This window comes from Epinephelus lanceolatus, chromosome 8, assembly GCF_041903045.1.
Source record: "Epinephelus lanceolatus isolate andai-2023 chromosome 8, ASM4190304v1, whole genome shotgun sequence".
Classification (NCBI taxonomy): Eukaryota; Metazoa; Chordata; class Actinopteri; order Perciformes; family Serranidae; genus Epinephelus; species Epinephelus lanceolatus.
Genome location: NC_135741.1, coordinates 10,462,715 through 10,486,269, shown reverse-complemented (window position 1 = coordinate 10,486,269; position 23,555 = coordinate 10,462,715). Strand labels below are relative to the sequence as shown.

The following is a 23,555-nucleotide window of genomic DNA, read 5'->3' as shown; positions in this document are numbered from 1 at the left end:
CATAGAAATGCCAAGATGGGAATTAGATCCTGTCTCCTCACAGTCAGAGCAAATGACCTGCTTTATTTCACAGGCACTTTTCTGATGGATCTGACACATTTTCCATTTCACAGTTCCACATATTTCCAGACAGACTTCTCTGTAGATTTTTCAGACCGTATTTGACAGCTGAGTACAAACAGCTAGATGTTTATGCCCCTGCGACCCAGCCCTGGATAAGCAGATGAAAATTAATGGATGGATTTAAAATCCAACTGTTAACAAATAATTGCCATAAGATTGTAAGTAGGTGCTACTGATCATACCAATCAATTAACACCAAACCCAGGCAGGTTCAATGCACATCAGGAGATGCTGTGACCAGTGGACATTGCAGTTCTCCTACAATTGCTGCCTCCCCCATGTTGCAGATGTCCAGTGATTTTACAGAGTTTGCACCAAGCTTTCTCTTCCCATTTGGACTCCTTCACCAACCAGGCTTTATAATTGATCAGAAAACTTTGATTTCCCCACTGTGACCATTCAGCCCACACTCCCATGTAGGAGCTTAGACGATGATCAACTGTCAAACATCTCAACCCAAAGAGGAAGTAAACTAACTGGTGCTACTGATACTCTTATTTTTCCTTAACATATTGAGTAAAAGTTGTTAATTGACTGTGTCTATGGAAACAGCAGTGAATGGAGCCTTAAGAGTTTCCTCACAAAGCAAAGATAGTCTGTTTACTTTCCTGATACATCACTGCATAACTCATGAATCTTCAGACAAGCCTAACATTTGGTTACTTGTGATGCTTTGTGTATATATGCAACTAAAAGATCTTGCCATACTTTCTGACACATCTGGATTTGGAACCTCGGTGGCGGATAGGCAGCTGCCTATAAGGCTTGGAGGATGACAGGAAATGGTGGAGTTGGGTGTTTTTGGGTATGTAAGAGAACATAGAAAGGAAAAAGTCGGGGAGGATTCTCAGTCATCCAGGTCATGTTAATCTTAAGTGTTATATCGTAGGCAACTGGACTTACTTCTTCTTATTACTTCTTGAAGATGTTTCACCTCTCATCCAAGAAGCTTCTTCAGTTCTAAATGATTGGTGCAGATTTGCAGGCTTTAAACTCTGTGTGGGTGTGAACCTTTACACAGTTGTTAAGGTCACAGGTGAGTCGTTGACCCACCTGGTCATCTTGTGTGTCCTTAGGGTTAGATGGATCCAGGTAAGATTTGATGTTGGGGTCCACTGCATTGATGTGTTCTGTGAAGGCTTCTGCTTCCTTAGTTTTGACCCAGGTGTCATCCACATATCTGAACCAGTGGCTAGGAGCAGCTCCTGTGAAGGTGGTCAGAGCTCTCTTCTCTACATCTTCCATGTAAAGGTTGGCCGCTATTGGGGACACCGGTGAGCCCATAGCACAGCCGACCCTCACTGTACTTGAAGTAGGTGGCGGTCTAACAGAGATCAAGTGGGTCACAAATGTTGGTTCTGTTGGAAGGAGTGCTGTCCCGTAGCAAACATTTCCTCACTGTCTTTACTGCTTCTTTGGTGGGAATGGGGACCTTACAACTCTGAAACTCAGAGCTCACAAAACCTCAACGACTCTCAGGGTTCACACCCACACAGAGTTTAAAGCCTGTGACTGCACCGGTCTGTTAGAACTGAAGAAGCCTCTTGGATGAGAGGTGAAACATCTTCAAGAAGCACTTTTGTAAAAGGAAAAAGCTGTCCAGGGCAGTTCAATACAAAAACAAAAAATGGGCCAAACTTGCCAATGTTCACACACCACATTCTTCATTGTTTGTTATTGTTTGCTTGCTACGTTGTGTTGATTCATTAGCTCTTGTAATTGTTAGTAATAAATACAATAAATATAAAAGATAATGATATTAATAATAAAAATAATGAGAATATATTTGAGCAGGAACCGTTCCAGGCACGTCCCACTGGTAGGAGGCCCTGGGGTAGACCCAGGACACACTGAAGGGATTACATATCTCATCTGGCCTGGGAACACCTCAGGGTCAACCAGGAGAATTTGGAAAGCATTGCTGGGGAGAGGGACGTCTGGGGTGCTTTGCTCGGCCTGCTGCCCCCCAGCCCGGCTTCCAATAAGTGGTTGAAAAAGGATGGATGGATGGATGGATGATGGAGGTGGGTTGCCAGGGGAAACATACCTAGTGCTCCAAATGTGCTAGGTCTGGCACTGTTTGGTATAGTGATAAGGCACTTTGAGCAGAGCTGTTTTGCAGGCGGTGACATACAGGTGTAGAAGCAGCTCTGTGTAGGAGTGTGCATTCAGCTGCACGCCATACTTCTTGCCTTGCTTTTGATGGCGTCAAGCTTGCTCTGGCCCACACGGTCACTCGGCAAGAAAACATTTTGGCTGCGCTGGCTGCTCCAAATGCCATGACAAACACTCTGCTGGTATCATCAATTCATTTTTAGAAATTCTGAACTTTATACTTCAGATAAAAATACAGGCGTGTGTGTGTGCCCCAACCACACACACACGTCTGTATGGACTGAAATAAGAAAATCTGAGGATAGATTTTTTTTTTTGTGTGTGTGTGTGTTTTGTTCTGCTAGTTCCCCCACTTATCTTGTGCCGTATCACATATTTTATTGTGTTGGTTTTCATGTTGGTCACTTGTATAAATTAAAAAAAAATAAAAAATAGGGGCAATAATCTGGAAACACAAATATTTTCCCACATTCTCTTATTTGGGGGAACCCTGTTTTCCACACCATTGAGAAAATGAGACCAAACAAGTTAATAAAAACCTTTATTTTCTTTTTTTTTGTTAGGTTTTCCCATATTTGCTCTTCAAGCTTTTCTTGCCCCTTTGACCCATCCAGCCCCGTCCCCCAAGTGTTTCTCTGATGAATCCATCTGCAATGAATTCTCCCAGTTACCATGTACAACCTCGATGCTCCTCTACGATCAAAATAACCACGTCTCCTCACCAGCCTGCCACAATGAAAAACACTACAATAAAACATAAAACACGCCTGATGAAGCCAGAAGGAAGATGGAAACAGAGCGGGGGAGAATCGAACATCTGCGTGGACTACTAACACGGCAAGACTACTTTGAGAAAAAAAAAAAAAAAAAAAAGACGAAAAAGATGCGTACACAAAAATGGAGTGTTGACAAACCCAGAACTTAAGAGCAAGCTTGAAACATTCAAGTGAAACACCTGAAAAACAGCACCGGCTAAGCCCACAGAGCCAGGCAGGAAATCGTGTATATACAACATAGCTGCAGTCTTTGTTCGTTATCAGAATCTTACAGTGACCAGTGAGACTGAATGTGACAGTGAGACTGGACACCACTACACTGTTGGTAAACTATGGTAATCATTGTGGTTATTACAAGCAAGTGATCGCACAGAGCTCATACATTCAAGCTATACATATATATACCTATGTACACAAAGTATAAATAAAACCACAAAATGAGAACCCAAAGATTATAGTTTTTATACATTTTCAACACCAACAAAAACTCTGTAAAAGGGGGACAATCAACCTGTGGGGTTTCTACCGCTACTAATTAGGGAATCCAATCAAGCAAGTGCTCATTTTGGAGTAGTTGATGTTTAAAGCGCTCTCCTGTGGGGATTTAAGTAACAAACACACACTCAAATAAGACAGGACTTTCACATTACAAAGCCCCCTCATCCCACTTTTTATTCAAGCTTGCTCTTAAGGATTTACCACAGGCTGCCAATTACAACACCCTTTACTCAAATCTTTATTACTGTAACTGTACATTATTCTTGATTCTCTACCATTCAGAAGACCATTTGAGCGGAGACCCTTTAAAAACAGGATGTGTACGAAGAATAATAATATCTAGACAAGAGTTATTTTGATCATAGAGGTAACGCAGGTCATCATTAAAAAGAAAAAAAACTACAAGTTGGAGAAAAAGGAGGGACCAAAGATTTAAAGGGGCAGTATCTTTTAACTGATTTTCATGACTTTGGATGTTCATCTCGAACAGCTTGTTAGGACCTTTATTCTAAACTGGAGTGTTCATGAATGGGAGTGAAACGCATGGATAGACTGGGTGGGATGTCGTCTGTGAACATTGCATAGAAGAAACTAGTCTTAATTGGAGGGAAAAAGGTCTTTTGCTTGGGGATATATTCTAAAACAAATCACCGCATTAGCCAAAAGAAGCAAAATGTGAGTCAGTTATTTAACTTTAGATCTTTAAATGAACACAATGGAAGCGTTATTCACTCCCACAATTCCCTTTGAATGCCACTGCCTATTCATAGTTCAGACCCAGTGCCCAATGACAAACACGCAGGCACTGCGCAGGGGAAAGTCTTAGCGATGCTAGCAGACTTATTACGGTACATAGTTTGAGCCTACTATGGATTACATGTATGTGCCTCTGATGTTTTCACCTCTCATGTTCCGAATGCAGAGACCTGATGGGAAAACTCAGATGCACTCAAACACTAATGATGTGACGATTTAAAAAGGCCCTTCTTTTGTGAAATGACATTAAAAGCGTACTGTCTCTTTGAATCCCATTGAATCCCTGGGGTTGGAAAATGACAGGGGGTCAACACACGTCTGCTTTGTTTTGATGTTTCCACCTCCTCCCACCCTTCACACTAACCCCCGGATCTTCTCAGGTGGTTCTTCAGCCTGACTTGGCTCCCACCAGTGTCATCAGTCCATCTGTGCTCATGGACTTGGGGCGCTCCAAGGGGAAGCCCAGGGCTCTACTCCACACCAGCTGAGCCAGCACGCCAAGGGCTCGGGACACGCCGAACAGCACAGTGTAGTAATTCATCTCAGTCATTCCATAGTACTGCACAGACAGAGGAAACAGAGTCAGACATGTCAAGATCTCTACCTGCCGCCATAGGATGATAAATGTATCATTAAAAGTACAGATGTACCAACTGTAATTTTCTTGGCCGCTTTCTGCTTTTTTAAAAGTCTGATTCTGATTTTCTTTCTAAGAACTATAACTGACAGCATACACACACATTTTTGTAACTTTTCTTTAATGAAATGAACTGTTATTGGAAAAATTAAAATCTTATTTGACACTGAAGTGACATTTTATTTATGTTTTCTTTCTTTACTTTCTGGTGAATTTTGTTTTACCCCCCTCGGTATGAAGACATACAAGATGTACTATAGCTCATGAATGAGTGAAAGATTGCTCCCTCCTTAAAAATACCCTGGATTTCCTGTAATCAAAGTCAAGGATCATAAGGACCTTTGTGATCTTAAAGGATGATCACGGACAAAAAGGACCCATTATCCGTGATACTAAATTCTAACTTTGCTTCTTATCATTCTGTTTTAAAGATGTCAAGTTTGTCACCTTTACCTATGATGTCCCTGTCTGTTACTGGTTTTGTCAACTTTTTTCTTTTCGTAAAAAATAATATAAAATAAAGAATCAAAAAAAAAAAGAAGAAAAGAAATGCAATTGTATGTTAATACTAAAACACTGACTACTAAAGAGTAACTGCGCCCTAGAGTTTTGGCTGAAGTGTGTCTACCCTGAAAATTCAAAAAAAAAAAAACAGCTCTAGAGCATGAATAAAGTGTCAGCATGGGCAGGGCTAGAGGGAGGTGGGGGCAAGGAGACACCCACTCACGCTTTCTTGCTACACGATAGAGGAAGGAAGAGGGACTGATTGGTTACTAAAGCTGCCACCAGATCAGCCAACAGGCAAATTCAATTGCAACAGTCTGTTTTCGACCAGGAGAGGGCAGTGGCTATGCATATTATAACACCGTATGTAGAATTCAAATACTTTGCACTAAAATGTCAAAGTATGGACCTGAATCAATCAACAGCACTTCTAAATATCCATATATACTGGTTTTCAGCTGGAAAAAAAAGTGCTTGCAGGGTTTAGCTACTCTTTAAATAACGTCACATTTTTTCCAAAAGCACTCCAGGTTATTGGACAGAGCCTTTTTGTACAAATAAAATCCAACTGAAAGTAAGTTGTTATATATCCCACTTTATCTAACATGTTTAACTTTCCCAAAAGAGTACAGGTGCAACAGATCTGTATATGCTTAAACAAATTATTCAAATATCAGAGAAGAATCAGAGAAAGTATTATTCTACACTATGTATGTGGGACTATTACAGAGAGTCAGACATTTTTCAAAAGCTATGTATGTATTTATACAAAACTATTTATGAATCAGAATCTATTTACAAAAATGTAAGGGTGTATGTATGTACAGTATATATCAACTCCCACTCCTGTAGCAAGTGGTGTCTCCTGTCCTCCTGCCTGCCGCACACTATATGCACAGCACGAGAGGAGAGGAGAGCCTCTGCAATGTTGGCAGAAGGGCTGCGAAGCATGCAGGGAATGAATTACAATCTCTTCCCTGATGGTCTGAATAGGGCATTTAATTTGTCGCTTCTGGCTTTTTAGAAATAAAGAGAAGTCACTAATGAGGGGTCGTGACAAAGCAATGGTATTTGACGACCTGGGAATGAGAATAGACTGTGGCAGCTGTGACAATAGTCGGTTCCTGTCTGTGCCGCTGTGCATGTGATGTGAACCACAATGCAGCACATGCAGTTATCTGCACAGCATCGGCTAAAATTCACCAGCCGGTCATCCGTCACTGCTGGTAAAGCTGAGAATCAGCCCATTCTGGTCACCGGCCAATCGACTGGTGCATCTCTAATCAAATCCCACCACACGTGTCTTACCTGCAGCAGCACTCCGCTGTGGGCGTCCACATTGGGCCAGGGGTTCTTGGCCTTGCCCTGCTCCAGGAGCACGTTGGGCACAATCTTGTAAAGCTGGGCAACCATCTTGAACATGGGGTCGTTGGGCAGGTGCTTCAGGGCAAATTCACGCTGGCAGGTGTAACGTGGGTCAGTCTTCCTCAGGACAGCATGGCCATATCCTGGCACAACCTACGAAGAGAGACGACAAAACGTTTTTCACAACAGTTACAAAACGTTAATAAGAAAGCAAAGACACAGCTCTGTCAAGTTGTACGACCAGATAGAAGTCTATAAAAATTGTCCTGAGCTTTAAATGCTGTTTAAAGGCTGTTAAAAGCTCTTGTGACTAAGCAGTAGGGTAGAGTAGATTAAGACTATCCTTAAAACACAATGGCAGATAAGACCTGTGACATCCCTACAAGGTTCATTCTGAAATTACTAAATGTAAGTGCAAAAATCTGATCATAGGACTGGAATTATTAATCATGAACTTTATTTGCAGAGCAGTTTTCATATAAGAGATGTGGTTCAAAGTGCTTCAAAATAAAGATGCAACACATTAAAACAATGCGTGTTTCCTTACCCTTCCAGACTTGAGTGTGTTCCAGATGTAATCCCTCATCCTCTCATCAGACACCTCTCCGCCAAGCTCCTTCTGCAGGGCAGTCAGCCACACCAGCACCTCCTGTGAGACATACAAAAAAATGCACATTCATGAGTTATAACTGTGAATTTTAAAACAGTGTGCGCACTGCGCAGTCATCACGTATTAACATTTACACAACGTACGTGGTTATGACACTTTTCAATGATGCTATCTGAGCTGTTTTTCAATAAAAATACAGAGCAGGGGAGTGTGGCAAAACTTTAAAACTATTTCACACATGAACTCAATTCTGTATGAGGCATCAAGTCATTTTACAATAAAACACTGGCAATATGTCAAAATCATCAGTATGTGAGCAAACTAGAATTAAATGAGAGCCAAAACTATCATCATGAACCCTTATTAACAGGCGCAGCTTGGGTGCTGTCAGACTGTGTAAAATGCGCAGCTGAATCATACAATTACATCTAATCAGCTAATAATAAAATTGATGGCAAACGTTATTGAAGGTGGTGCAAGGAACTTGACAACTTATGGGCTTAATGAGGCAGGGATGAGATCCCCACCAGAACTGGCACACAAGCTGAGGGGATTAACACACATTCAACTCCAAAATAAGCTTTACAATTCAAAACTGATGCAGTCTATATGAGAACTGAAAACTATCTTTGTGTCATCATTTTTGTCTGCAGTGCTGTTCACCTGCCACGCTGACATGTGCCACCGCAGTAAGGAGGAAAAAAAAACAACTCAATCCTGATCTGTCGTGTCGTGTGTGCAAAGAGCCGACATGAAATTGTTCCAATCGGCTTTTTTACCCAGCAGACATTTTGACTTGTCATGGTAAGAAAAGCACAGGAGTTACTAATAACATTAAAGATCTGTCCCAGTAAGCTGTGTCAGTGTGACAGTGAGTCAGCATGTTCAAAATCAGGACCCTGACACTGAAGAAGTAAAAAGGAATTCAGTTATTAATTTATCATCATGATTTTCCTTCTGCGACATGTCAAAATGTCCTCTGTGTGAGACGACTTGAGGGATGACGACCTTTAAAAGGCAGCAAAATTGCATTTTCTATTATAAAAATGGAGTGAAATTCAAAATAGTGTTTTTTCTTGGTACAAACCTGATTGGCCAGACCGTGCAGAGGACCAGCCAGTCCATTCATGGCAGCGCTGAAGGACAGGTAAGGGTCAGACAGGGCGCTTCCCACCAAGTGGCTGGTGTGGGCACTGACATTGCCTCCTTCATGGTCACTGTAACATGACAGGAAAAGACATAATCAAGTATGATTCCTCGACAATTTTCAAAACAAAAGCAACATGTATAACCTCCTGAAACTTGAACTTTTGTTTGATGTTTTTCATTTCTCCTAGCTATTGGAAATCAGCGGGACCTGATAAGTATAAAAAAACTAAACACCATCAACAATAATTAAGTTCCATGTCCTCAAACGAGACGATAATAAAGTCCTACCGTCTTCAAACGAGTACTTCCTAATTAACAATGTCTTAGCTTGTTACTGTTGCTAAAATAATCATAAATAAACAAGTTTCAACCATAAAATTTGATCAGGTTTTGGACCGTGTTCACTTCTGTATAGGGATCGGCTGCAGACTGACTTGGCAGAGATGGCTGCCATCTTGATTTTACATGGATTAGTGTATTGTGCTCTTACTGCCACTAGATGGCACAAAAAGTGTCCATGAATGAGGGCAACAGGTCTGAGTTAAGTAGAATAAGGTATAAGGTCAAGTAAACCCAAAATGTGATGTCCTCGTCACAATAAAATGTCAGAAAATGGTAAAAGATACAGATCAGTGTCTAAAGCCCAAGATGACGTCCTCAAATGTACTGTTTTGTCCACAACCCAAAGACATTTATTTTACTGTCACAGAGGAGTAAAGAAAGTAGAAAATATTCACACGTAAGAAGCTGCAGTCACTTGTTTTTCTTGAAAAAATGACAGAAACTGAGTGTAACATTCTAGATGGTGATTAATCCAACAGCTGAAAACTAATCCATTAATCATTGCAGTTCTTATTTCAACCCTGATTGAAATGAGTGGCCATTTTTGCACTTAGCGTCTTGACATTACATTTGTGCATTCTTCTATGTGCGGTTTAAATGTGAGATGCATACATTCAACAGCGAGGACTTGGAACACTGCCTTTACTTTGATCATGTCTCACACTGACTTAACGCCTTCTGCTTGGCGTGCAGGTTTGATGCCTGAACAAAATAAGGGTTGTTTTTAAAATACTATCGTCCACTATTTAGTAGTTGCACCTCTTTGAAGTCATGTAAGCAGCAGGACAGTTGTCAGTTTAGGAAAGCAGAAGTTGTATCACACAAATGATGGCATTAGAGCGGATGCTGCTGAACTTTGACCGACATGTCCTTACATGGCATGGCTAAACATTCACGACCAATGTACACTCATGTATGCTACCTTGAGTTAATAATATACAGTGAACAATCTGACAATAAATGTTAAATCGTCTTAATCCAGAGGATTATTACAGGTTAGGTCTGAGTTAATCTTTAGGGCTCTAGAGATGACAGACTTTTTTAACAAGAGTGAGTTACACTAAGCTCGTTATTTTTACTATCAAATGTTAATTGGCCTAAAATTAGACAGTTGTTTCAGTTACAATTACAATCAATAGAACAATGTTGTTTAACACTTTTGTTCTTCTTCCTTGTGAACTATATGCTGTTATCAATCCAACTATGTTAGGAAGTGTTCTCCCTTCAATGTATTTTGCCTTGATAAAAATCAATATTATGTTAGCCCTTGGGCGAAGAAAAAGATCCACAGTTTGAACAAGTGTCTTGTTCTTCAAACATTTTGAGTTTTCCTTCAAGCTCGACATCTAATTTGCATTAAAATTGCATGAGTTTGATCAAAGTGTGACTAGAAACAGAAATGGAAGATAAATCCTCAGAAAATGGCGAGGGAAACCATTTTAGAAATCAAAACTAGTGTATTATCTGATGTGTATGTTTCAAGTTGCACCTGTGGATGGTGAGGTAGAGCCTCATGAGCTCAGTGAACTGGGCATCGCTGTAGCCCAGCATGTTGGTGAAATTGTGGGACCAGTCCAGGTTTGAGTCGATGGCTCCGATGCTGCTGCCTTCGCGATACAGGTTGCGGTAGATCTTGGCAGCAATGCAGGGCAGCTTGGCAATCAAGTCCATGGAGTCTTCATAGACAAACTAAGAGACACAACAAAGAAGGATGTACCACATTTAACTGCAATGCGTCTAAAGTTGTTTTTTTTTTTTTTAAATTCAGCCTTTATTTAACTAGTTTGTCCCAATTTCTTTCACAAGGGAGAACTGACATAAAATGATTAAATAAAACAGTTGCACACAGGCAGCCTGGACCCAACAGATTTCACCATGGTTTTAACACATTCAAGGTCACTATGTCTTAAAGCTCAAGACCATTCTGCAGATTGTTCCATGCTGTGTGTAGTAAACACATCTCTCTTTGGACAGACATGTCCATCCTAGTGTCAGGCCACCAAACTGGTTTGAGATGGGTTTCCTGTGTGTGTAAACGTGAACTCACCTCCCAGTACTTGGTCTTGTGGACACCCTCGGAGTAAGCCCGTGCGAAGCTGCTCTCACTGTTCAGGGCTGTGATGGCAGCGCTGAACTGAGACATGGGGTGAAGGTTTGTGGGGAAATTATCCAACATGGTGACAACATGAGAGGGAAGCGCTGCTCTCTTCGCCCACTCTTTGGACACCCAGTTCACCTGGAGGAACAGGGGCACACAATGTCAGTGGGTGACCTGAAATATTAACGTCTCTGCTCTGTCTGCATCAGAGTTACCAGCTGAAAATTAGGAATGTCCCGATCCAATCTCAAAGATCGGTATCGAGGCAATTGCGGCATTTTTTAACTGATTGGGATCGACTATTTTGAGATATATATGCCCCAATGCAATCCTTGGTTTTACGTCATCTGTTACACAGGTGTTTTTTCACACAAAGGGTTTAAGCTTTTCGTTTTACAAGTAGAATGAAAATAGTTTGTTGGGGAGAGAAAAAAATGCATCTAACTTAACATCCTTTGCTGACTTCTTTCAGTCAGTAGCAGGTGTAATAAAAATCAGAATATCAGAGTACAAAGGGTTGAGAGGTCAAAGCTATTCTCCAATGAAAACTTGTAGTCAGCTAAAAGGACAGGGCTTATCAGTCATGTTGTCCTCGTATCAGTCTTCGAAGAGACAACCGGCAGCAATATAATGCCTATTCAAGGTACGGACAGTGACTGGTAACCCAGTTATAAAACAATCACTAGTTTATGCAAGATGCTTTTCTGGTGGCGTACATTATTAATAAAGTCATAAACCCAATTCTGTTGCCAGACATGTCATGATCCACTTTTCCATGTTTATAATAAAAAACAGTGATCATGTTATCACTCACACATTATCGAGTTCCCCTCTGAACTGATCAGACACAAATATGCCACCTTCATCTACATTTATTATTCTGTAGGAATACTAATTTGGAAAATGATGAAACAGTGTGGGGGAGCTTCAGTCAAAATGTGACAAGCAGTTTCTGAGATACCAGCGCTGAGAGATGGATGGAGGAGATGAACAGCTGCACAGCGCTCCCTCATTACAGCCGCACTGCACAATTATCTTTGAAGCTCCAGCACTCCTCTCCCACTCACCTGCTCCTCAGTGGGCACCTGTCCTGTGACCAGCAGCCAGAAGAGGCCCTCAGGCAGCGGCTCCTCGCCTCCTGGAGCTTTGGGCAGCAACTTCTGACACTCTGGAATGCTGTAGCCCCGGAAACGGATGCCCTGTGTATCAATGGAGAGAGAGAGCGGAAAATACATATTCAAATTATCCTGAAATGCACCATCAACTGAGTGCTGGCAAGTTTCCAACATGAGCTCTGGCTCTACCAATTGATTTGGATGAATCCATATCCAGACCTTTCCACATGGATTTGATATTAGAATTTTGGCTGCAAAAGCCCAAATTAGTTGGCCTCAGGCACGTTGTAATGCCACTACTCCATCATATACGCTGATCTAAAATATTACACATTTTAATAAGTTTGCCCTCTGGTGCGTTTTAGCCCACACAGTCTGTAAATAGCTATTAATATTTAAAACCACTTCTATTTCTGACTGATCAGAACCTTTGTAATTAATAATCAATGGACCTTATTTGACACCTTTCCTGCTACTTTGACAACATTGCCTGTTTGTGTGTGTTTGCAATGAGTCTTAGAGAAAAACATCTGTGTGGAGTATTTGGAGAATGCAGTGCTTTGAGTGCACTATAAGGTTTTCTGTGCAAACTTAAAGTTGCTGCCACCAGTGTTTTCTGAAGCTGCCCGTCTATGTAATCAATGCATTTCTAAGGGCCTGTACACATGCCACTTCTTTTACTACCTGGATAACACAAGGTCAGGCGCCGGGTGCTACTCTTGCGCCAACTTTCAAGAGCATGAAGACAGTATGCGCCTGTGTTTGCTAAGCAACCACAGCCGCAACATATCATAGCCTACTTAATAGAAATTATGAGTGGAGAGCTGATATTCTTCCAGGTGTTGTAAGTGTGTTTAAGGCATGACGTTTTGCCTAAGGGGAGAGATGTAAAGCTCTAGCAGCCCTGCACTGAAATGATCAACTTCTTCTCCATATTTACCACAGACTGATATTTACAGAAGAAGGGAAAGATATCCGCCGGCTGTGACTGAATGATCCTCGTCACATGACATGTGGTGCGCGCTGCTGCCTTCCAAAAGCTGAATTCTGTTTACCTCAGGGCGCAGTGGTGGCGCTCTCACTTTCAAGTATGCCTATTGCACATTTATTTTGAAAACAATCTTAGGGCAAAAAAAGGTGGCATGTGTATGACCCCTTACTGTATTTTGTCTCAAATTATATTGCTAACATTTGTCAAACACCGAAGTTAACTTTCCGCTCTCCACTAGACATGACAACCTCTCAGCTGAGCATGTGCACACACACATTCATATAGAGCATGTGGGGGCAGGACTGTTACAGACAGATTGGCACGTTTCTCTATCATCATGCTCACGTTTTGAAGCAGAGGTTAGTGGTCGTAAAATCACAACTTGTTAACCAAGACTATTTTATTACAATCAAAATTTAACATAATAAAATGGCTGTTTGGCTGACAGTCGGCACTTATACAAAGCTCTGAATATCTCATTCCATGTAGTGGCCTGTTAACAAGATATATGACAACAATGCTGCTCTGCCACTGGAGGCCTGCGGCTTCAATAAGCAATCAAGATAAGTGCCTGCGAGGCATCTTAACCTCCAAAAGGCCGAGGGTGTTCAAATTATTAATCCACTGTAAGGCCTCCGAGGCATACTGACCTCATCAGGATCCAACACAGAGGTCTCATACACCAGACCCTTCATCCCCCTCATACCTCCATAGACCTGTGGATGAAAACACAAACATACAGAGACATGACATACTGAAAACTGTCTTGTTAACACTACATGTGCACAGTTGTGTCTTTACAGTAACAACAGTTATGTAACATCAGACCTTTAAAGGCAAAGATCCTCCAGACTGAAGCTCAACAATTGCCAGACTGGGTTATCGTTGTGACCAAGTCTTAAACAAAAACGGTAGAAATACTATAAAACTTCAATTAGTAGGCCAGGCTTTTATTTGCTTCAACCAATTAACTCATCAGGCCTATATTTAGGAGAGACATTTATGTGGTGCAGGCCCTTAACTCCTTTCACATAAAATTCTTGCTTGACAAAGCTGGAAAATACAATCAAATTCTTTATCTAAAGTGACAGATAACTTCAAATTGGGAATTTCATGCTATTATGCCACCTTGTCATTCTGTATAAAAGGTACAATCCTGAAATGGGGAACAGAGTTGTCTTGTCTTTAAGCTGGAATAGGAGGTAGTAACAGTGCCGTGACAATGTGTATGTAAAAGGGAGAGCTGGCAGGACTGTTGGCACAGGTGTGATGTTTTGATGACGTATTTTGCTGCGGGAGATTTATAAAGTAACTTTTAGCCACTAGCAGCTAACTCAAAGAAGAACAGCAGCCAAAAAAGTCCTCAAACTGGGAATGCGATGAGGTCCAGCACTCCTTTCCCTCAGATCAGAGGGTGTGATCATCCGCCATATAACGGGGAAAGTAAATGATTTTTATTACCATGTCAATGCTTTATAAAGCACTGTCGATGCGTACGTTATGTGACACACTAGACGCCGATAGTGTGTTACATGCCACACCTGTCACGGCTCTTTTGATTCCGCAATGCTGTCTTAAATCACACACTGGAGTGGCGTGATGCAATCTGAATGGATAAACTTTAGCGGTCATGTTTTCCGTAAAATAAACTGAACGATACAGTAATGGAGAATCTAACCCAGCTAACAATGTGCAGCATGTCCACACTGACAAAAGTTTAAATATTTATATTTGTATGTGCGATCTAAGCAGCTTATTCAAGTAGGTAGCTGACAACCCGGTGGGCTTGAAGAGGTTTTTATGCATCCAAAAAAAAAACAGAAACAACCAGACCTGCAGTCTAATTGAGGCCTGTGTTAATCTGTCAAAATGTGTAGTAACACCCAGCTAGTAGAGGGGGCTCTGTGTTTAATGGGGTTCAACTTGTGACTGAAGTTTTACGGTAAATCCTATTTCACGTTAAGTGTGTAAAACCACTTAAATACACTTGAATAACATAACATGGACACAGTAGCAACAGACCCACTTTAGGACCCAACAGAGTCTCTTCTAAAACTACAATGGCAACTAGCCAGAGGTGTAGTGAGCGATAACAGAAGAGGATGACGCAGTTGTTGCACTGGTGCGTGTGTGAGCATGGGAGCAGTGCAACTTGGCAGTGTCCACGAAAGGTTTGAGTGACTCAGCCAAAATGTCAAAGCAGGAGGCACGAAGCATTGCAGCTTCATATTGTGACCTCTGAGGGAGACAACCCAACAGTGATACCTGACACAGTAAATAAGGTTGGAGAGGCCTAGACGGATTAGGTCAAGCCAATATGCCACATCTAATCCACATCATGGTCGAAGGCCTGCATGCTCCTTCCTAATTAATACAGTGGAACTGATGATTCTAGCTTTGTTGTTCTCATTTTACTCTGATCCTGTGACATATATAACCATCCAGTTTATACATCCCGACACTCACTCACCATGTCAACAGTAATCTGTCCTATGTTGGTTTTGCCATACTGTTGCTTAAAGTTCTTGATCCTGGTCTGTTCTTTAGGGATGAGGTCTGCCAGAACATCCTTCAGATTCTGTAGAAACACAACATTTAATCAGTCAGAACTTTGATCGAGTCTTAAAATAAAACACACTCCTCTAATGTGAACTGGGGTTAATTAAACAGACTTTATGTAAACATTTTAGGAGAAAAATATTGAACTGTTTCTCCACAAAAAGGTCAGCGTGTTCTATTTATACTCAAGAGAATATACCGTGAAAGCCAGTGCATTTCCCAAATGCCACTTACTCTACAGATTAATAACCAGACTCAAATTTGAAGCAAGCAGACGACCTTGCAGTGAACAGAGTGTACTTACTGTTGTTGATGCGCTGGCATTTCTGGCAGCCACAAGGAAGTAGGTGGCATTCTGTGAAACCGACAGAGAAATAATAGGATTTTGAGTAATAGTAGCACAACCACAAACCCTAATAAAACATTTAAAAGGCTGCAACAGCATTTCCAGGCCACTGAAGCTCCTGACATATTAACTGAGTCAACCTTGCAGCAGATCAAAATATTCTGGACATGAACTGACTTTCTATTCGCTTGCAGGTGGTAATAAGACAAAAAAGAGATAGCTTGTTGTTGTTGGTCCTACAGTTAACATCAAATAACTGAGTACACCAACACAGACTTAAAATCAGTCATCCTTAAGTAGTAATACAGCACTCAGACACATCTACAGACCAAAGCGTTTTTTCATATTATAATTACAGGTTCTTTTAAAGAGGCTACATTGATCTGTGACCACTTACCCTGCTGTACATGCTTGGAGTTAACACCTAGCAATTAATAAAGAGTCTAAATTATTAATCCTTCCTTTCACATATTGACAAGCACTTCAATTCTACCCACCGCACAGCCTCAGATCCTCTGGGCACCCTCTCTGGAAACTCATCAAGTGTTTAACATGTCTCTCAGTCTCATTTCTAACCCTTTTGTACCGAATTGGCTGGTGGCTACTTTCCTCCTCTGATTCATTAAAATAAACTGAGATGAGGTGTCTGGGTGGATCACTACAATCAGTTTCAACAAATACCTACTGGTGTGGGAAGGGTCACTCCTTGACAACCCTCACATGACGCATGATGGGTAACCCTGCCAAAGTAAAGTGTATTTAAATGCTGGTGATGTTAGGATGTTATTAGTCATACAACTATTGCTCCACTCCTATCAAAGAGTACAGTGTAGACTGGTTGTGCCGTTAAAAAAACCAACAACGCATGCAACATTCAGTCCACAGGGTCAATATGTACAATTGATCCATGTGCTCATGTAGTTCCCAGCTTTCTGGAATTTCGCCGCTGGTGTGAAACAATCACAAAGAGGAACTAATAAGACAGTCTGTTTTTCTGAATTTCCCTCTGCAATTCTGTATGGATGTACTTTTATGAATGGATTTGTGGATGTATTTTTGTGTATGTGCTTGTGTATACATTTTTTCTGTTTTAACTTTTAAAAAGCCTCCGGCAGACAGGTGTTGCAAATTAGCATTTCCCTACAAACACTTAACACGGTGCATAGGGTTCTTGTCCATAAATAAGCAATTCTAATGCTACTGTGATGTGCATATCAAATAAAATGTACTATAACTGTTCCTTACTCAAAGCAACCACAGATTATTTTTGCTTTTTATAAATACACTTATAAGTCCTGTTGATTTAACTATTCTAGATTTAAATTTTGGCACAGCCTGCCATTCCAGGCATCCCAGGTTAATACCTAGAGTGAGTCAGTTTAACTAGTCACAATTTCTCACTAATTTCACGCTAGTTGATTATAAGGGTGTAACGATACATCGATCCACATTGATACATCGATTCATTGATTAACGATCCAATTACATCAATGCAAAATGAAAACATCGATCCATATCATCATCTTAAAGATACACCTTCATTTTGAAATTCACATAGCACATCCGGGTCACCATTTTAGTGAACAGGTCTATTTTTATTATTTTTTGTTACAGAAGAATACTGTTTTTCATTTAAATGCCTGATACCTGGAAGAGCTCAGAAATAAAATGGTCAAATCATATTCTAGTTGTTTTTGTGAGTTGATGTAAATGATTGCGTTTGATGGGCATATGATATTGCGTCATATCGATTGCAGGGTCCTGAATCGAATCGAAATCGTACCGTGACAGACTTTGTGATATCGGCAAACATCGTATTGTCATCCAAACAAATCGATATAATATCGTATCGTGATGAAGCTGGTGATTTACACCCCTAGTTGATAATGTGCGATATTGGGAAACGTTGCCGCCTGCTAAATGCCTTCATTTCAGGATATGAAAGGAAAGAGAAATTGTTTTTGCATCATAACTTGAGGAACTCTTAATGGACTAGCACACCTAATACTAATGTGCTGCAAGCTGCAAGGTGACTCAAAAAAAATGAGACCAAGGTCAATAAAGATCAGTTTCATAAGATCATTTTTGCATGACTAAGACAAGTCTGGAAATATACAGGTGATTTCTATCTTGCTCAGCAATCGATCCGTGACCAAACATTTCTCTTTAGCTTGGGTTCTTAAGCCTTGGACTGTCTCTGAAACTGGGCTGTACGAGAGATAAAAAACTGTCCCTGGCTATGAGAGTTTGGAGGCTAGTAATCTTATTGGAAGCTCAGTGAGCCTTCTGCTGCTCACTACTGAAACTGGACTCCTCTGTCACCTTGTCAAAATTTTCAATGGGAGAGGGAGGAGACTGGGGGACAGCTGGCTCTTCTCCCAATGGGATCCCCCCTCCTTGTAACCACAACTGGTGAGCAGACAAGGCTTGATTGACAATGCTCACCGACAAACAAAAGGTAGGATCTTGACGTCACCCCACACACACTCTACACAGCTGAGAGACAGAGATTATGTAACAGCTCAGGGTCTTAAATATAGAGCGGCAGTTTCACTCAGTCACTCCCAGCGTCCTGCCTGGAGGAAAGGTTAGAGCAACTACTCTGCCCAGAAGGGTATAGGAGTCAAACCAGAGGCTGGGACTAACAGAAGCACGTGTGATAAGTGTGTTTATCAGTGACTGAAAAATATCTTAGGTAAACAAAACTTCACACACAGCCTGGAGTAAGAAACTTTGTTTATAGGAAGGACACAGTATTATGTCTGCTAGTGACATTGAAACTGCTATGTGGAAGAGGCTCTGCATTTATTCTAAAAAAAAAAAAAAATACTGAAGTTAGCATTTGTTAATATTTTCCACTCTGTTCTTTTCTGCACATTTAAGAAGCAAGTGTTGGCATTTTTTGTTTTGACCACAAATAAACAATAAAAATTGAGATACATTAACTTTCTCTTATGAAAAACTGGAATCATCTGAAGCAGTAAACTATTATTCGACCACCACATGTATACCGTCCTTGTTCTCAATCTGTGAATCACATGATTTTTCAGTAAGAGTTCAAAGAAAAAACATTTTATGGTCAAACAATGATACGTAACTACAAAAAAAAAACAAAAAAAAAAAAAAACAGCTGACTAATAAAACTCCTGAACAGATAACAGCTGATAGGGCAGAAAGGGTGAGTGCAACAAGACAGATAGCAGGGACACGATACCTCCGCTGCTTGTACAGAGTTCAAGGAAGGAAAGCATGTAGTCACAGATTAATGTTACTTGCTTGAGAGAGAGAGGGAACATCTTATGAGTGAATGTTTCAGTAGTGGATGACACAAGTTGATATGAGGGTCGTTCAGTGCCAGTAGTCTGGGCTGAGGGGTCAGTGGAATAACACACCAGATTACAGCCAAAGGAAGGTGACAGCCAGCATGCAAGGCAGGTTGTTTTATCATTGACTCAGAGTGTTTCAGCAGGCTGGCCAAAGAAAGCATACTCAGCCTGCAGGTGGTATGATCATGAGATACTCAGTTAAATATTACATTTCCTATCACATGCTAAAATGTTGAAATCTACCAACTGAGATTACACAATTTAATCAGATGATAGATGTCTGAATCCACACTAAAATCATCTGTTTCTGCAGTGTTAAACTGTTGGAGAACATGCAACATATTTTGAAGACCTCATCAAATGATGTGATGTTAGATTATCAGCTGAAATCTTAACCTGAAGGTCAATGGGGGTGGTGAAGAAACACTAAGTTGAAGCCTAGTTTTAAGGGAAATCACAGTGTTTGTAAGCGATCGGTCACATATAGATTTTATTAATAGCTCCCAGGCGACAGAGGCCAAGTCGAGCCGTCTCACCAAGTTAACGCCGTCCAATCACTATTGGTTGAAGAAGCATGTTCAGGCGACAATACCAGGCCAGCACCGGGAGCAACGGTTCCTTTGCTAGCATTAGCTTACAAGTCACAAGTTCACCAACTGAACAACGTAGACATTAACGTAACAGCATACCAACATACAACAGTAATAAATCAAGGCTACTCTTAAAACCCATTTAACAAGTATTAGCTATGCTCTTGGTTAACAGCATTCTACAATGTGGTTGACAGAGCTAAGCCAGCTAACGTTAACTAGCTTGCCGTTACGTCGTTAGCCGGCTAACCGAACGTTAGCTTCCGCGGGCAGCAGCCACAACTTTGACTTCCACAGTAGCCTCGATGGCCTTTTTCGGGTCCTCTTACCTTTGAATTGAGTAGTTTAGGTGCTAACCGGCTGACAGTCAGGAAGGACATGGTGTCTGTGTGAATGTGTTATCTCCACTTAGTCTTTACAACTTGGGAAGCCGCTGCCAGTGCACCGCGGAGCTGGTTGAAGGTGCCCCTCCAGAAAGCAGAAGGTTGAAGAGGGATTCAGGCCCGCAAGTAGCGGTATTGCTGATTGGACGATGGGCTGGGTAGCTCAAAAGCGTATACTGATCTGATTGGCTAGGGAGCTGCTGGGTGTACGCTGATTGGATAAAAGCACTCCCAGTGTGTGACGACAGCTGGAGATCAGGGTCTGTTCAAGAACAAGCTTTAAGAAGTCGCTTCACTTAACTGTTGAGTTGCAGCAAAACAGCTATGATAGAGTTAATAAAACCCTCGCTCCAGTGACCCTTGCTCTGGATAATGTAACAAGGATTCTCCTTTGCATTAATATTTATTTATCTGGTATAAGTACCGGTGTTTTGTCTGCACAGGTGCAGTTTAATGTACACTTGGATGTGACTCCAATATAATGGACTCTGAGCTTTAACCCTGAAAATGTGCAATCAAGATCAATAAGGGACATTAAAATGAAGATATGTTTATCTGAATTTAATAACAGATTCATCTCTGATAGAAAATAGTATTATGTATTTGATTTTTTTTTGCAAGTTATCCTAAGCTGTATTTATATTTTTTTATATCTATAATGTTATCTTATTGACATTCTGACAATTGATCCATTTATTGAATCTGCCAGCAGTGACTGAGGCTAATATCACTGGCCATGATCTTTATAGCTATTTACAGCAGTAATAGCAGATGATATTGAATGCCACAGCAGTACTTTCGCAGAGATCAAAGTCAGTATTTACCAAGCGTTGGCGCATGATAATTTTTTCCCCCATGATAATAATTAGCCCTCCAAATGGCTCCGTTAGATTACAGTCTTGATGATTGGTGAAGGAACCAAGGTAGATTATTGCTGTAAAACAAGAAGTTCAAACTTTATTGTCAAGAATTGTTGGAAAAAAGGAGTAGCCGGTCGTCTAGAGTCAAGGGCATTCGTTTCTAAACCAACTGCATGCAGTTTACCAGTATGGTTTGGCTGACAGTTTGATGGTCAAACCCACCTACCTATGCGGACTGGAATGCAATGGCTCAACAGTTTGTCCAAAGAAATAATTTAATTCTGCAATACACAAGAAATGCCGAGATTTACCAAAACAGAAACATACTGGTCTTCCAAATACAGTAAATAGACAGATCTATGTAGACGTTCTTGTGATGATCCTTGATTCGTAGCTTGTGTTGTAAATAGTCACAGTTGCATACTCATTCTTAATCACATAATGCAAGTAATGCTAATAAAACCAGTGGTCCACAAAGTCCACAAAATGTATTTGGCACATTTAGAATGATCCATATGCTCCATTTAACTTTATTTGAGCCGGGAACACACTGAGGAAAAGACCCAAAATGACTCTGATTTTACGACATCTTAAAGACGGTGGGGAGTCTGCCCAGAACAGCGAGCAGTAGGGCCAGTTTTAAAGTCTTGGAGATTAGAATTCAGATGTCTTTTATCAGTTGTTTAATTTTGTATGACTGGAATCTGCATAAAGCTGAAAGAGATCCTGTGGTCTGTGCTGGTTTATTCAGAAATCTGTATGGAAAATTTCAAGCATTTTATGCAGTTGTTAAATGTGTCATAGTCGTATCGTTAAGGGACTGCTCTTTTTTCTGAGGGAGGAGGGGGTTGCAAAATGGGGGAGGCGTGTCAAATAATGTTTTAAGCGCTGGGGAGGGATTAAGTTTTATCATAGCCACAAACTGTATAAACACAAATGATCATACCTATATTTATATTTACTTTATCAGTCCATGTTGGCCTCCGTATTACATATTGAACCACACTTTTATGTTATTTTCTGCTTTCTGACTGGTCCCTGAAATGACTAAATAAAAAGAGAATCAAAGCAAACAAACAAAAAAAAAAACAGAAATTATGACTGGATTTCAAATTCTGATGGTCCACGAACACATCATGTGGGACTAATGGCTCATTTATGCTCCCTTTATGTACGAAAATAGATACACTCATTTTAAATGTTGTAAACTTCCCTGCCCTCATATGTCCATGCATCCTTGTGTTGGCATAAATATAGCCAATAGATGAAACAAGAGGGCGGAGTCACAAGTTTCTCACAATAACAAACGAGACAATGGTGATAATGTAGCTTCTAACAGAGGCTGAGGCGTAGATGGCGGTGGTCTGTGAGGCCATTAAATACATTGCGACATGTGGACGGAGAATTTTTTTCACTGTATTACCAATTCATTTTGTTCTGTCTTTTTTTTTTTAAAGATATCCATGGTCTCCTATGGTCATATTTCGCTTGAACGACACTACACTGTCCCCACGGTCTTCAATAGTACAGCTCAGTTTCATCCATATCCGTAAGCTTTAAGCAATTGTGCACAAATATGGACGAAATGAAAGCAGAGTACGGACAGAAGGCTGAGCATACAGTGAGCATAAATGAGCCCAAAGGCTTCCATCTTAAAAATCACTTTTTTCTACGTGTCTTATTTAAAATTTGATCAAAAACAAACCAAAGCCACACCCCAGCCACCCTCCCCCTCTGATAAATAAAGAACAGTCCCTAGGGAGTTTTTAAGTCTTCCAGTGGGTTCCCGGCTGTTGGCAGATTTTGCACTTTTAACCCTGATGGGCCAGATTTAGATCTGCAAAACACAGAGAATGCAATGTAAACTAATCCACATCATGCAGCCATTACGACATGCATGTTTTTAAAATCTTTGTAAACCTTTGGCAGAATCAGTAGCCTTCTAGTCCACGTCATCTCAAGTGGATTTTGTAAACAAACAGGGCCTTAAATATACAGTATAACAGCAGAAATAATCGTGTGCAACAAGGTATACAGTACATCAATTTTTCCAGAAGTTGCAGGAGGTGATCTGATGTGTTTGGTCCCCACTCCTGTGCTCTTGTGCCTGGTAATCCGACCCAAAGTAATGCATAAGATGGCATACAGTCCAAAGATAGTCCCTCCAGAAGGATGGAAGGGGCTCTGAGCTCAGTCGTCTTCTTCCTCGTCATCCTCTACAGGCTCTATGAGGATGCTGTGCTTCAAGCAGGTCTGGAGGTAGTTCACCACTGTCCGCTGGAAGTGCTGGATGCTGCGCGGCTCTCTCAGGACGTGGCCCTCGTCTGGGTACAGCTGCAGCGAGTAGTTGGCCTCAACCTTCACTAGTCGGCTCAGGAGCTCAGCGCTGTGCTGGAAGTGTACTCTCGCTTT

General features: G+C 41.0%; 2 protein-coding genes across 3 annotated transcripts in view; both read right to left on the bottom strand.

Annotated features, from left to right (window-relative positions):
• Positions 1-2,762: 2,762 nt before the first annotated feature.
• Positions 2,763-20,395, bottom strand: cs (citrate synthase). The gene is made up of 11 exons (XM_033629410.2): positions 20,230-20,395; positions 15,943-15,993; positions 15,550-15,657; positions 13,730-13,795; positions 12,041-12,172; positions 10,923-11,111; positions 10,365-10,564; positions 8,472-8,601; positions 7,322-7,423; positions 6,718-6,927; positions 2,763-4,827 (listed from the first exon to the last, which is right to left on the bottom strand). Exons 1-11 carry the CDS (start codon positions 20,278-20,280, stop codon positions 4,657-4,659), a joined length of 1,410 nt encoding a protein of 469 aa, XP_033485301.1. The 5' UTR covers positions 20,281-20,395; the 3' UTR covers positions 2,763-4,656.
• Positions 20,396-21,214: 819 nt separating this feature from the next.
• Positions 21,215-23,555, bottom strand: part of LOC117258074 (inactive dipeptidyl peptidase 10) — a 36,265-nt gene continuing 33,924 nt past the window's right edge. For both annotated transcript variants that reach the window (XM_033628545.2, XM_078169822.1), the window contains one exon: positions 21,215-23,551. In XM_033628545.2, coding sequence (XP_033484436.2) covers positions 23,334-23,551 — 218 coding nt within the window. In that variant the 3' untranslated portion in view covers positions 21,215-23,333. The remainder of the gene's footprint in view (positions 23,552-23,555) is intronic.